This window comes from Lichenostomus cassidix, chromosome Z (assembly GCF_008360975.1).
Source record: "Lichenostomus cassidix isolate B80296 chromosome Z, HeHo_3.0, whole genome shotgun sequence".
In the NCBI taxonomy this organism is placed as follows: Eukaryota; Metazoa; Chordata; class Aves; order Passeriformes; family Meliphagidae; genus Lichenostomus; species Lichenostomus cassidix.
This window is the reverse complement of record NC_139511.1, coordinates 22713374-22726162: the sequence shown is the minus strand read 5'-3', so window position 1 is coordinate 22726162 and position 12789 is coordinate 22713374. Positions and strand designations below refer to the sequence as shown.

General features: G+C 50.9%; 1 protein-coding gene across 3 annotated transcripts; it reads right to left on the bottom strand.

Annotated features, from left to right (window-relative positions):
* Positions 1-10: 10 nt before the first annotated feature.
* Positions 11-8851, bottom strand: LOC146424511 (uncharacterized). Of its 3 annotated transcripts, XM_085042405.1 has the most exons (12): positions 8363-8850; positions 7546-7583; positions 6989-7108; positions 6106-6209; positions 5019-5166; positions 4681-4859; positions 3245-3372; positions 2877-3046; positions 1892-2038; positions 1500-1634; positions 1086-1229; positions 11-505 (listed from the first exon to the last, which is right to left on the bottom strand). In XM_085042405.1, exons 1-12 carry the CDS (start codon positions 8436-8438, stop codon positions 35-37), a joined length of 1860 nt encoding a protein of 619 aa, XP_084898531.1. In that variant the 5' UTR covers positions 8439-8850; the 3' UTR covers positions 11-34. The 3 variants fall into 3 exon arrangements, 2 of the variants coding, with proteins under 2 accessions (XP_084898531.1, XP_084898532.1); XM_085042406.1 differs by lacking the exon at positions 1892-2038; XR_014846782.1 differs by lacking the exon at positions 11-505 and having other exon boundaries at positions 1091-1229; positions 1375-1634; positions 8363-8851.
* Between the last annotated feature and the right edge of the window lie 3938 nt (positions 8852-12789).

Genomic DNA, 12789 nt, shown 5'->3' with positions numbered 1-12789 from the left:
TAGTAAGCCAGCTCTTCTAAACAATTGGGCCAGACTAGCAGGCACAAGTTGACTGGGTCCTTTCCTGGGTCGCAGCCTTCTGCTGCTTGGAAAACAATCCCTGCTTTTGCCTGGAGCGTAGAGGGAAGCTCAGGCAAAGCCCAGCCACTGCCAGCTTCCCTCCAAAACAAAAGGAGCGCCCCAAGTGCTCCCTTGCTGCCTCCAAGCACAAAACAGCTTCTGTAGGGAGCCCAAAATGTCTCTCTGACACCAAAGTGAAGAGGAACATGTGGAGGAACACGCTCATGCTGAGGCACACACACAATACACCGCTCCATGGGACAAGAACTGCACAGGACATACTCAGCAGCTCCAGGTGATGCTCATGTCTTCTCTCTGGCAGCTGCTCTGCCTCCAGGTTTGAGCTGGGCGAACTGCTCAAGCTCAGGTCTTCAGGCCATGGAGTGCAGGCTTCTTTGGAGGATGCTGCTGCAGCGGCACCTTTGATGGCAGAGCCTACATCGATCTGGGACAAGAAATTTGTTTGTGTCACAAAGGTGGCTGACAGACATGGCCCAGACATTGCATTTCAAAGGCTAGCCCTTAGGAACAACACTTGTGTTAGGCTCAAAAGCTGAGCTGTCAACTCTTCCACCTCAAGTCAAACCCCACAAAGCAGTCAGAGACTACAGCTTGTCCCTGCCAGCCGTCCTAGAGACTGTGAAAGGGAAAGAACAACTTTGAATTTCACCGCGTCCTGAGGACTGCATTCACCATGGACAGGGACAGCTGGTTTCTGAATCTGCGTGGGTCACCATGTCCACCTGAACAAACCTCTCAAAAGGCAAAGGGAGCACTGAGAGGCCAGCAGAGATGCATTCAGAGGATTGCTGGCCCTCTGGCCAATGCACTAGCCCCGCTGCCCAGGGCAGAAGCTGAGATTCAGCGGACCAGGAAGTGTCCTTCTGACCAGCTGCAATGGAGAGCACAGTAGCATGGCAGCCAGAGGATTACCCCCCCATGCACCTGCTGCTGTGCAGGGAAAAGGCGAGAAGGGGAGGGACCACTTGTTTCATGACTGCAGTGGCGGGTGCACTTTCACTCACCTGCTGTTGCAGAGTCTTCCACTTCTGCAGCAGGACATTCATTTCCTCTTGCATCCTTCCCAGTTCCTCTTTGTGCCTCCACTCCATTGCCTTCATCTTCCTCTGAGCTTCCTGCAGCTCTGCCTGCAGCTTGTCCTTGATATTCTGCCAAGATAAATATCACTAGCACCTGCCATCATGCTCAGGTTTCTCCTCTGTCCATCTCAAAAGCACTTCCATTTAGCCACTTCCTTTTGCTTCTCTACCCAGCTCTAACCCTTCCATCCTAACCCTTCTTCCTGGTGCTCACCTCTGGAGCCTGCCAGGCTCTGTGCTTCCAGTGCCTGCAGTAGTGCTTGCCTCCCCTTTCCTGAGATCTACACTTCATGCCCTGCATCCTGCCCTTGCCTCTGGCACCTGGCTAGTCAGGCTCACCTGCCCCTCATCTCGCTCCTCTTTCACCTCCTGCCTGAGCTGCTTTAGCTGCTGTTGGCGTCGGGTTACCTTGACCTGCAGCTGGCACAGCCCATCCGACAGAGCAGCCTTCTCTCGCTCCTGTTCCTGCAGGACCTGCAGAGAAACGAAGAGAAGATGGGTTTGAACTTCCTACGCACCACTTGCGTGGCAGGACTCCAAGAGTGACGTGCTCATGCTTTCCAAAAGCATTGTGCTCTCGCTCTCCTGTTTACCAAGGGCCAGCTAAGGGACAGTCTCACCCAGACACAGTGTCCAGAGAATCAGTGCCCATAAGCAGGCCAGGAGAGTCGAAAGCAATACTCAAACTCTCTTGTTACACTCTTTGCATCTTGACAGGCTCTTCTTCCTACCTCTTCTTGTTGAGCTTGCATGCTGGCAACTTGCAGGTTCAGCTCAAGCAGCCTTTTCTCGTGCTCCCTCTGGACCTCTGCCATGAAGTTTTCCTGTTGCTCCAAAATCTGCTGAGTCTCCAAACGCCGTTGTTCAAGCTGACTCTCCTGATGAGAGGAGGAAGCGTTCTAGATGAAGTCCCTGACAAGCTCTCCAAACAATAAAATAGAAGCGTCATCCCTTCCACAACCCTGCACCTGAGAAGTGCACGGCAGTGGCTTTTTGCCCTCCAGCAATCCTGTGGTACCCAGAAACTCAGGAGGAGGGTCAGCATGTGGAAGGAAAGGAGACGCCAGCTTCCTTCCCCGCTCTCATGGCTGCCTGTTTCCTGGCCCCTCTCCCCTCAGGATTTCTGCCTCTTCTCAGAGACTCTCTTCTCAAAGTCGCCCTGGCCCTTGATGCAGGAAAAGCTGCAGATGGACTGCAGAATGAGGAGGAGGCCAGGACCCTGATGCCCTAGTCCCGGTTCAGCCTACCAACTGAAATGCAAGGAACACGAGGCCTGTTGCCTATGCTTCGAGCCCAAAGGTGAGACCTCTGTCCACCGTGGAAGGCCAGAAAGCAAGGAACCCAGCTGCTGAGACTGCAGTTGGCAGCAACGTTAGCAGTCTGCTGCATGGCAGGTGGTTGTCAGGGAGGATCCTGCCCCTTCACTGCCATGCTTTGGGTGGCGACCACCCAGCCTCCTGGGGAACTTGGCTTATGGCCACCCTGAATCCGTGACTGCATTTACTGCCTTATGCCCGTCCTGAATCCATGGCCAGCACCGTCCTCTGGGTCTTCAGAGGCCTTCAACTATGAGCCCTTGAAGCTCTCTGCTGCCTGGCCCAGCAACATGTGGCCTACAGCAGATTCTTGCGGCCATTTCACATACTCAGGCTGCTATTCTGCTAAGCCAGCCCAGCAAGCTTTGCCTGAAAATTTCCGGTGCGTATTGCTTCCTACCAGTTCTTGCAGGAGCTTCCTTTTATCCTCTTCATGAGCAGATTGCCAGAGTCTGAGCGCCTTGCTGCACTGCTCTTCTGTGCAGCGGAGCTGTTGAGCCATGGCATCCAATTGCTGCTTGCTGAGACATCTTAGAGCTTGCAGCTCTCGCCGAAGGCCCTTCACATCCTCTGCAGACATGACAGATGGCAACAGTCAGAGACTACACAAGCGCTAGACGCTACTGGCCTTAAGCCCTTTCTGTTTCAGGCAAGGAGGGACCTGGCCCCAGCTCCTTCACTCCTCAGAAGCCCTGCGGAGAAAGCTGGCTTTGGAGCATCTGCACCGGGCAGGGGGATCACCAGAAAGAAAGCACACGAGGCACTCACCACATATCACCTCCTTGGCCCGCGTGACTGTGCGAACTTGGGCCTCCAGATGACTCCTGGCCATCTCCAGCTCCGATATGTGCTGCTGAGCCTCCTGCAGGCTGCATTGCAAGCTCTCATTCTCTGACCTGCAAGTTGTGAAGATGAAGAGAAATTGCTCCTGGAACCCACGGGCAGTTTCTCCAGGAAGATGTTCCTTAAGAGCCCTGCACCTGACTAAGGAAAATGGCTTGCATGGCAACTCAGATACAGCAAGCATATTTCTACCGTTTAAAATCTCAAAGCAGGTCCCTCCAGGTGATTGCCCAGACTTTCCTCATGACCCAGCACTGCACAGAAAGCCTAGCTGAGTTTGATCCCAGCAGCCAAAGCTCCGATTGCTGTTGCCTGACCTATCGCACATGGGTGGCTGTGCCCACAATGTCTCTGCCAATGGGCAAAAGCTCAGCCTCTGGGCTGACTCATGAATCTTTAATGCCATTCATAGTGTACGTAGAGGTACTTTGTTTCCCTGAACCTCTCCAAGTAAAAGGAATTAAAGGAATGCACCGAACGTTATAGTGAAACCTCCTGCTTGTAGCAGCATGAGTAAGAAGCCAGCACGAGGATTTTATTTGAACAAGAACTATCTAGGAGGAGAGACAGGTGTCCTGCCATTTCAATTACTGGAAGTTCATGAGCAAGAACATTTGCTCGTTTATGAATGGCTATCTAAGCCGGCAGTAGTCCAAAAGTCTTGGCACTCCCTTAAAAAGGAAGAGGGACCAGCCCAAGGGACCTTGGCAGGTTAGAGAGGTGGGTGGACAAGTGAGCAAGAATCAGCGGTCAGCAGGAATCCCCAGAGAGTGTCGAGAAGTCACAAGACCTTTCCCTGCTGCCGCTGCTGCTGCAGCTGTAAGCAACTCCTGGTCCTGCGCCATACTTCACAAGAGGTAGCTCAGAAGGGTCTCAAGATTTTCAGCATGACCCTCCAGGTTCACCCTAAACGCCAGCGTCCTACTCACAACATTTACATGTAAGGGCCTGGAATTCTGAAAATCCCATGTCAAGCTACTTGGCAAGAAAAGAATGTCGTTCAGATGCACCAAAGGGGAAACCAAAACCAGAGGGGAGCTTCCAGTTTCAGTAAACATCTGCATGGTTTCCCTAGCACTCAATTCAGAGCCAGGTTGGATTGCTTTACACTTGGCACAGGAATGTTCAAGGGGTGCCAAGCAGGAGCTCAAGGCTCAGGAGAGCTTTGATGGGTTGAGCTGTCAGAAAAACATCATTCGAGTCATGGTATGTTTTTCCATTTCCTCATGTCTGCTTGCTTCTCTGTCCAAGAAACGTCTGGAAAGCACATGGGAGGCAATAAATCCTCACCTAATGCTTACCACCTTTGGAATTACAGACCTTCAAGAGTGTCCCACCCAGGGTCTCCTCCCTGCCTTTACCTGGCCTTTACCAGCTGCTCTGAAAGGCCTTGTTGTTCTCGCTCCATGGCTGCCAGTTGGCTTTTCAGGGAAGCATTCTCACTCAGCAGCCCTCCCTTCTCTCTGCACACCTGGGACAGTGTGTGCCCTTGGTGAGAGAACTCCTGGAGCAGCCTCTCCAGACCCCTGCGAGCTGGCCTCTGCAGGTGGAAAACCTGGAAGTGGGGGGGTCACACTTTTTCAAGAGGAACAACAACACAGTCTCTGTCTTAGTCTGCTGCCAGAAGCAGCAGTCAGGGCAGTCATGCTAGGGCAGCTCCCTTTCCCACAAGTGCTGCCTAGGAATAAGGTGAGCTTACCTTTGGCACTGCCAGGGGAACCTCTTCCTTCTCTTGCTTCAGCAGATCCCCCTGGAGCTGCCACTCCTCCGCTGTCTCTGCCTCCACTTCCAATGCCCCCTCTAGTGAGGAGTGGCGCTTTGTGTCAAGTGGAGCCAACTCCTTCCATCTATGGAGAGGGGACAGACAAACAAGCCTTTAATAGCAACACAGTCTCCTTTCCAAAACCAGGACTAGGTACCATGTCCCACCCAGGGCAGTCAGCGACTTCCAACAGCCCTCTAGCTCCACCTCAAGAGAATGCTGGCCTTCCCTGACTAGAGCTGCATCTCTCTTTGTCCTTCACGCAGGTGAAAGAGTCACCAGTGAGAAAGTAAAACAAGCTTCCAGAAGCCACAAAACATTTCTGGAAAACTCAGGTGCTCTCAGCTTAACAGCTTCCTGCCTGCTAGGTCTTATGCTCCTCTCTGATACAATGGATACCAGAGCTCCAACAGTTCTTGTCTGGCTAAGGCAGGCTTGGCTAGCCGACATGAGTACTTGCACCATTACTCTTGCTTTCAGTAGTGAAACAAGGAAGGAGCCTGCAAGCTAGAGCTTGGGGAGGAGATGACTGCGAATTTCCAGTCCAATATTCATAGGATAACAGGATAGTTCAGGCTGCCAGGGACCCCAGGAGGCCTCTAGCCCAGTCTTCAATTCCAAGCACTTGGGCTAAGCTGTGGCATCTGGACAGGCTGCTCAAGGCTCTTTCCAGCTGGGGCTTCCAAATTTCCAGGGGTGGAATCTGCATAACCTCTCTGAGCCACTTGTTCTGCTGCATGATTGCCTGTGCGGGTCAATGCTTTGCTCTCCTTAAGCCCAGCCTGAACCTCCCTTGCTTCTACTCTGGTCCAGTTTGAATGCGCTTTGTCAAGGTTCAAGAAGTGAGCCCGAGGAGGCAGCCATGCTGTCTGTCGGTCGGCAAGCAGACCTGCCCTCGGGCTGCCTTCTCCAGTCTATGCTACAACTGCCGAGCACACCAAACTGGTTCTTTGACGCTGGGCCTCCTAAAGCCCAGCAACGCCCAGCCCCACCCAGAGAAAGCCAGAAAATTTCACACACACACCTGAACTCCTGGGCACTGCACATTCCACCTGTGCTGTCCTGCCGCTCCACCTTTCCCGCCTGGGCTGAGGAGTCCTCACTGGCATGAAGCTCTCCTATTGGAGCCTGCAAGAAATGGGCAGGGAAAAAGCACAAACAAGCAATAAGGAGCAGGGAAGTTGGCTCCAGAGAGGTGGGAGAAGCAGCAAGTGGAGACCTGAGGGCAAAAGCTATCCTGTGAGGGTGTTTATGTGGGTAACCAAATGGCTCTTGAATTGCTATGTGAGTGTCTGAGTAGAAGCAGGGAACATTTCCCTGCTGGGCTCTGGTTCAACTGGCTTCCCCTCAGGATTTCAAGCCTTAGGGAGCGGCCAATAGGAACTGTGTTCCAGCCCTTCAGAGACAGACCTTCTCTCTGCCATGCAGAGCTGCTCAGGCTTCTTCTCACCAACCTTGGGTCATATCAAAGCTAAGGGTGTAGTCGAAGCAGTGACTGCAGTAGCTACTTAGATAGTGTGTGGAATGGGGCAGCTCCCTGCAACAGGCAGGGGTCCAAAATACACCACAAGGCTGTGAACTGCTCTCTCCAGTTTACAGCAGGGAACCTGCACAGACACTGTGACAAAGGGGCTCACTTTTACACCAGTAGCATTAAAGGACATGACGCTACTGCTTTTCTGTCATCAAGGGAAGCTCACAGACCCTGTCAGAATCCCGGGAAAATGATGCCTGCATGTGAAAGTTCAGATCCCGTTTCCCAGGTGTCAGTGGCTGGGCTGAAGTGCTATGTCATGGCAGGACTCCAGCCCTCAGCATCTTCAGTCACGAAGGGCAAGTGCTGTCCAATCAGGAACTTGCAGCTCTGCGCTGCACCAAGGACAGTACCGACCAAAGCTGCCACTTACTGGTTCAGGATGCTTGGGCCCTGGACTGACAACACGTGGAGGTTTGCTGTCCTTTGCCTGCCCTTTAGCCTCTGGAGGAGCAGAGCGAGCCAGAGGAGGTTGTGATGCTGGTTTGGTGCTCTGCAGACAGACAGCAGTGTGAGGGACAGGGAGTAAGCTGTCATTTAGAACCGTATTTCTCCCAAGCTCTAGCCCCAGCTGTGCTAAGGAGAAGTTGTGAATTTGGATAGAAGTGGGATCCTACGTCAATAAAACTCAATTCAAGTGAGCTGATGAGACTAATGTTTTGGTCTGCGTATGTTTCTGAATGAGGTATTCCAGCCTGGCAATAATCAGCATGCAGCCTCCTGTCTGCAAAACTTGACTTTCTTCAGTTAAAACCTCTTCAGCGGCTAATTAGGAAACTGATGGAAATCCCTTTGGTAGCGCTCATGCACACAGTGACGTGGACTTTCTTTTGGCCTACCAGGCTGGCACTCTACTGCAACAGGCCAAGCTCACAGCTTGCCCCACAATTCTCAGACACCGGGAATGTCAAGGGTGCCTTTCCCACTCACCGAACCATGCACTTGACTCCTTCCACGTCTGAGGCGACCTGCCGGGGGCAAGGGAAAATGAACCAGGTGCTGTTACAAAACTGTCTGTGCTGAGGAATGCCACACAACAAGACCACCCAAGCAGAGAGCATTTTCCTTTCACAACATCCCTCCAAGAGCAACAGTTCCTTAGCAGAGCAAGAGCACAGGGCAATAGCCTAGGCTGTGTCTACCTTTTCCTCGGCTTTGCCACGAAAGAACTAGAAACTTGGCCAAGAAAAATTCAAGTTCTTCCTTAGCAGTCAGTGCCTACACTGTAGCTCATTGTCTGCCTTACAGCTAAAGCAGCATTTCTCTCCTCTCTTTCCCGGACTTTCTTTTTCTCTTTGTAAATTGCACGCAGCATTTCCCACGTTGTTGCTGTAAAGAATTTCGCAGAAAAGCTTCCCCCTAATCCCTCTTAGTGGTTGCAGTTCTCTTTGGACACAGCACGGGCACAGCCCTGGGGTTCAGGAGCAGCCACCGAGTGCTTGGAAGTTTGCCCTTCATCGCAAAGCAAATCGCTGTTGTAGCCCACAGAGAGGGTCCAGTGAGACAGGCTCATCTTTTAAGGATGGAATGCAGAAAAAAGATGCTTTCCCTCCGTTCTGGAGAGAGCTGCACAGGTTTTAGAAGGATGCCCGCAAAGCTCTCCCAGTCTGCATGTTGGAAGTTGTCCACACCCCACTGGGCAAGAAACACCCCCTTTCTAGCTGAAGCTCTTGACAGGAGCTCTACCAAACATTTAGCACCGTTGTGGCATTTTTGCTTTAATGTCATTCAATGTGCTTCTACTTACCCGTCAGACGATTAAAAGTTCTGCGAGCAGCTGCCAACGAGAAAGTACGCCCAACTGCTCTGCGCACTCGCTCCATCCCTTGAGCGGTGCTGCTTGAGTCTGGACGCCGTAAAAGAAAGATGGAAAAAAAAAAAGCACTTGCACGAGTCCCTGGACTGTGCAATGAAGAACGGAAAATAAAGACACTTGCACGAGTCCCTGGACCCCTCGACCGTGCAAGGAAAAGAGAAAAAGAAAGAAACCTGCAACTCTGCAGACTGTATTAAAAAAAAAGGCAAAACCAAGACACCTGCACGTATGTGCAGACCCTGCAACCGCAGGGATAATAAATGAGCTCCTGCACGAGTACAGTCCACAGACCGTACAAGAGCAGTAAACAAAAAGAATCACTGAACAGTCTTGTCAGGGTGCACACTGTTGCCTGAGAACACCTCAGTCAGGAGGATCTTCCTGCAACAAGCACGCCAAGAGCTGCTCTGGACGCTGAGGCCTTGCGTGCACCAGGGCAACCTGCCATGGACAATGCTGTGATGTGACAATCCTCTGCTGACATCACAATAGCAGCTGCTCCAGGTTGGTCTGTGAATTTCTGCACAGCAACCAAACCTTCTCTAAGCTAATGCAAAAGGAAAGCCCAGAAAGTTCTCCTCTGTCCCAAAGCAGCACAAAAGCTGCTTGTAGTCCATAACTCATTCCACCAAGAGGATCCACGAGTAATAAAAACAAAGGGGTCCAAACACAGACACCCTGAACTTTGGCCACAAATGCTTCTGACTACAACCTGAGAATGTTTGCTGAAATTCTATGGGTGAAATCGTGCTTTGGAAATATCCAAGACAATTCCCGAAATTGCAGGGCCTGTAATTTCTGACCATTAACTGCATGGCTAACATTGACCAGCAAATTGTAGGGCGCACTGAAGGAAGAATGACGCCTAAGTGGGAGAACAAGCCAAGTAACAAACCACGTAACTGTGCACACAGAGCACCTCACTGCTTCAGAGCTATGGCACCTCAAAGAAGCCTTTGGGGCCTGGGACTCACCTCTGGGAGCTTTCCTGGGCTCGCATTTGTGATTCACAGACATCTGACTCCAATGGACACACAGAAAGCAGGAAAAGAAAGTTAAAACTCACTGTCAGACAACGTAGAAGGTGGTGGTAGGAGGAAACCAGTGGGCCAAAATGGGGAAGCTGCATATAAAAGGCGAGTTAGGAGTCAGAGAACAAATAGCACAGCTGGTGGGCAGGCCTCAGGAAGGCAGGCTCAGGAAAACAGAGCAACCATAGCCCTTCCAAAGTTTGGAAGCTTTCTTCCTCCTCCTCCTCCTCCTCCTGTCTGCTTGAAACCTGTTTTTTTTCTCCCTCATAAAAATACTTTCCTGAGCATTAACAGCACATGCCTGGAAAAATCACCTGTGATATTCTCTCTCAGGAAATACAGAGAATGGAGAAGGATCTGGGCTTTTGCTCTTTGCCTAGTTTTGCAGCCCTGGGAGTACTTTTGAAGGGCTCTACACAAGCCTAGGTGTTTCCCAGCCCCAGAACCACCACTGGCATGAGCCCACCAAGTGTAGTGGAGAGAGCAGCTGGTCAGACTCCAAGTGTGACATCTGGGAGGCTGCATATTGTCCTGATGCAAATTCCTTGTGTGTGTCAGACTGAAAGTCAGGACAATTCTCCAGAAATCCTGGATTAGATGAGAACCATCTTTGGATTTACAGACACGGCTTTTGTGCTTTACTAATGTCATAATCCTGAAGCTTTAAAATGTTGGTGGGTGACCCCAACATTTTCTCCTAGACTGGAGATCAGGGAATAGTTTCAAACACGTACTGCTTACAAAAACACTTCCCACAGCCCTGCAAACCGTTCTCTGTCCTCCATTCACAAAACACAGCTGTTTCTTCAAAGGAAAGGAACAGAAAGCTCTAGCAGCCTGCCCTCAGTCCAAGAGTTTACAACCAATTCTGTCCTCTGCTTTCTACATCCTGCTTCTCAGCAAAAGTGGCTGCTCCCTGCACAGGGTAGTGGAGACAGACCATCCGTTCGTGTGCAACAACACGAACCAGAATAAGCAGGACCTATCAAAGCAGACGACTGAAAGAATCCGAAAAGGAGAAATGTAGGCCTGCCAAGGCTTAACGTTTCCCCTGGAACAGGAAAGACCTTCAGCCTTGTCACTGCCCATACAGGCAGCACAGCTTGTTTTCCCCAGAATCTGCAGGAGATGAGAACACAACACTGCCAAACACTGAGTGGAAGCCACAGCTCTGGGTGCTCTCCGTGAACCTCAGCCCTGGGACCATCGTCTGCCCCAGGCTGCAGGGGATGCAGTGGGAGCGTGGCTGGGGTCTGCCCTGGGGCCATCCTACAGTGACGGCTGGAAACAGGGAGTGTTTAGTTCCCACAAACAGCCAGGCCATGAGTGGAGCGGGGCTGGTCCAGCCCGGCCTGCACTGCTGTGTGCTGTGCTCTGTGGGCTGGAGCTCCGTGGGGGCAGAGGGGACTGCACTGCTGTGCCAGAGGAGACCAACAGGCTTCAGCCTCAATGAGGTGGGGGTGTGGGATGGGAAAAGTGGGGAGGGTCAAGGCAATTCATAGACCTCTGTGGCACATGGAATGAGAACCTCTCACTGTATGCAAAATGAATTCTGCCTTTATTACAAAGCCTCAAATAGTATATATACTTTTCAGCATGAGAAGCTGTCCGGCAGTTGTTTCCTCAGCCTTTCATGATCCTTCAATACATCTGTCAGTTTTACAGCCTGCTCGTTCTTCCTAGGAGAGAAGGAAGCCTGCTTATCTGCTTCAAATCCTGTTCTGATCAATATTTTTTGGCATCTAGTCCTTCAGATTCTTGTGGGATTTTGGGTACCCCTTCCTCTGGAACTCCACATCTCCCCATTCTGTTTTTATTGAGGTCATATATAGCATTAAGGAAACCATGACTTGTTTTTGTCTACTTTTAACATTCTTAACTATTCTGAAAATGACAGAATAAATGTGCGTATCATCATAGGTTACACATGATTTAAAAAGAGAATGTTAGTGGATAAAAAATACAAGCCATTTCTATAATCTATTGAAAAGTTGTTAGCTAAAGCTAAAACATACAGGTGGGAAGTACAAGTCTTTAGTAATTTGTCCTTCAACAGTGTTAGACTGGCAATTGTGGCACTCTTACCCATTTTTACCTGGTATATTTTATTACCAAAAGCAGGTAACAACATTTTTCATAAATGTTTATGAACATGTGATTGATTATTGTCTACATAATATTGAAGTAACGGCACAGTATCCTCTTCTTCATCAGTGGTTTGGCCTAGGCATCTCTGATGTGCTGTCAGATCATCTCTAGTGGAGAGATTCCCACTACTGACCCATTTTCTCCCACATTCTATGCCACTAATGGCTATCCACCTGTCCTGTTCTGCTGTAAAAGGGGGACTCGGGAAGAATTATTTTAACAGATTTCTCAGACAAAAATAAAGTGCAAACACGGCAATATTATATTTGAGAACTGTTTATTGATAATGAAGGATAAGTGTTCCTACCAAAGGGGGACAGAAGAAGGAACAAAGTGGGAAAAAGAGAGATGGAGAGAAAGAGAATACCGGACAGATTGTTACCACTGTACCCCGGGCACCCCATCGACGAGGGCTCATGTGTGCTGTGAGCTGCCAGGAGTCTGCGTGGCTCTTGTGGCTGGCTGTGTGCAATTTCCAAACAGCAGCAGCCACGTGTGCCTTCCGTGGGTGAGGAACAGGGACAGGACTTGAGGAGCAGCTACAGGTGGTCAGGGTCAGAGCACAGTGGCTGCAGGTGGCTCCAGGCCGGGTGCAGACAGGGTGCAGGCAGCAGCGGTGGCTCTGTCTGGGAAACAGCAAGCACGAGGTTGTCACGGCCATGGAGCTGCCTTGGGGAAGCAGCAAAGCAGAGCAAGACACGGGTAGACAGGACAGCCAGGAAAGGAGCGGGATTGTAGGGAGGAAAATGTGAAGGCCGGGAAGGGTGCAGGGCTGACCCTCCATGAGAGCCCCGCTCAAAGAAACTCAAAGAAAATGGTCCCCAGGCTGTGCCGCAGTTAATTGCTTTTATGTGCTTGGCCCTCCTATAGCGTGCCTTCCTGCGCACTTTTTCCGCGCGTTTTTTCCCCGGCGTCCAGGGATCTGCCCCACCAGCAATGGGGGTCACTTGCAGACCAGCAGTGGAATCTTCCTCTCTCCTGATCGCTGCCAGGCGAAGCCTCTCAGGGGACAGAGCTCCCAGATGTATACAGCCCCTGAAGTAATTTTTTCACCTCATGTATAACACACGTTGAGGCATAAATAAAAATCAGATTGGTCCCTCACACCACCCTTAAGGCTGGTATCTGAAAGGTCTTCCTGAAAATCTCTTTCATAACTCTAAACATCAGGTAGACTGA

Bases quoted from the DNA above. Each gene is read 5' to 3' on its own strand.
- LOC146424511 (XM_085042405.1), bottom strand. From the start codon at position 8,438: ATGGAGCGAGTGCGCAGAGCAGTTGGGCGTACTTTCTCGTTGGCAGCT. The intron at 6,210-6,988 runs GTAAGTGGCAGC...CATTTCTTGCAG, and splicing joins GGCCCAAGCATCCTGAACCA to GCTCCAATAGGAGAGCTTCA. The intron at 3,373-4,680 runs GTAAAGGCAGGG...CACAACTTGCAG, and splicing joins GAGCAGCTGGTAAAGGCCAG to GTCAGAGAATGAGAGCTTGC.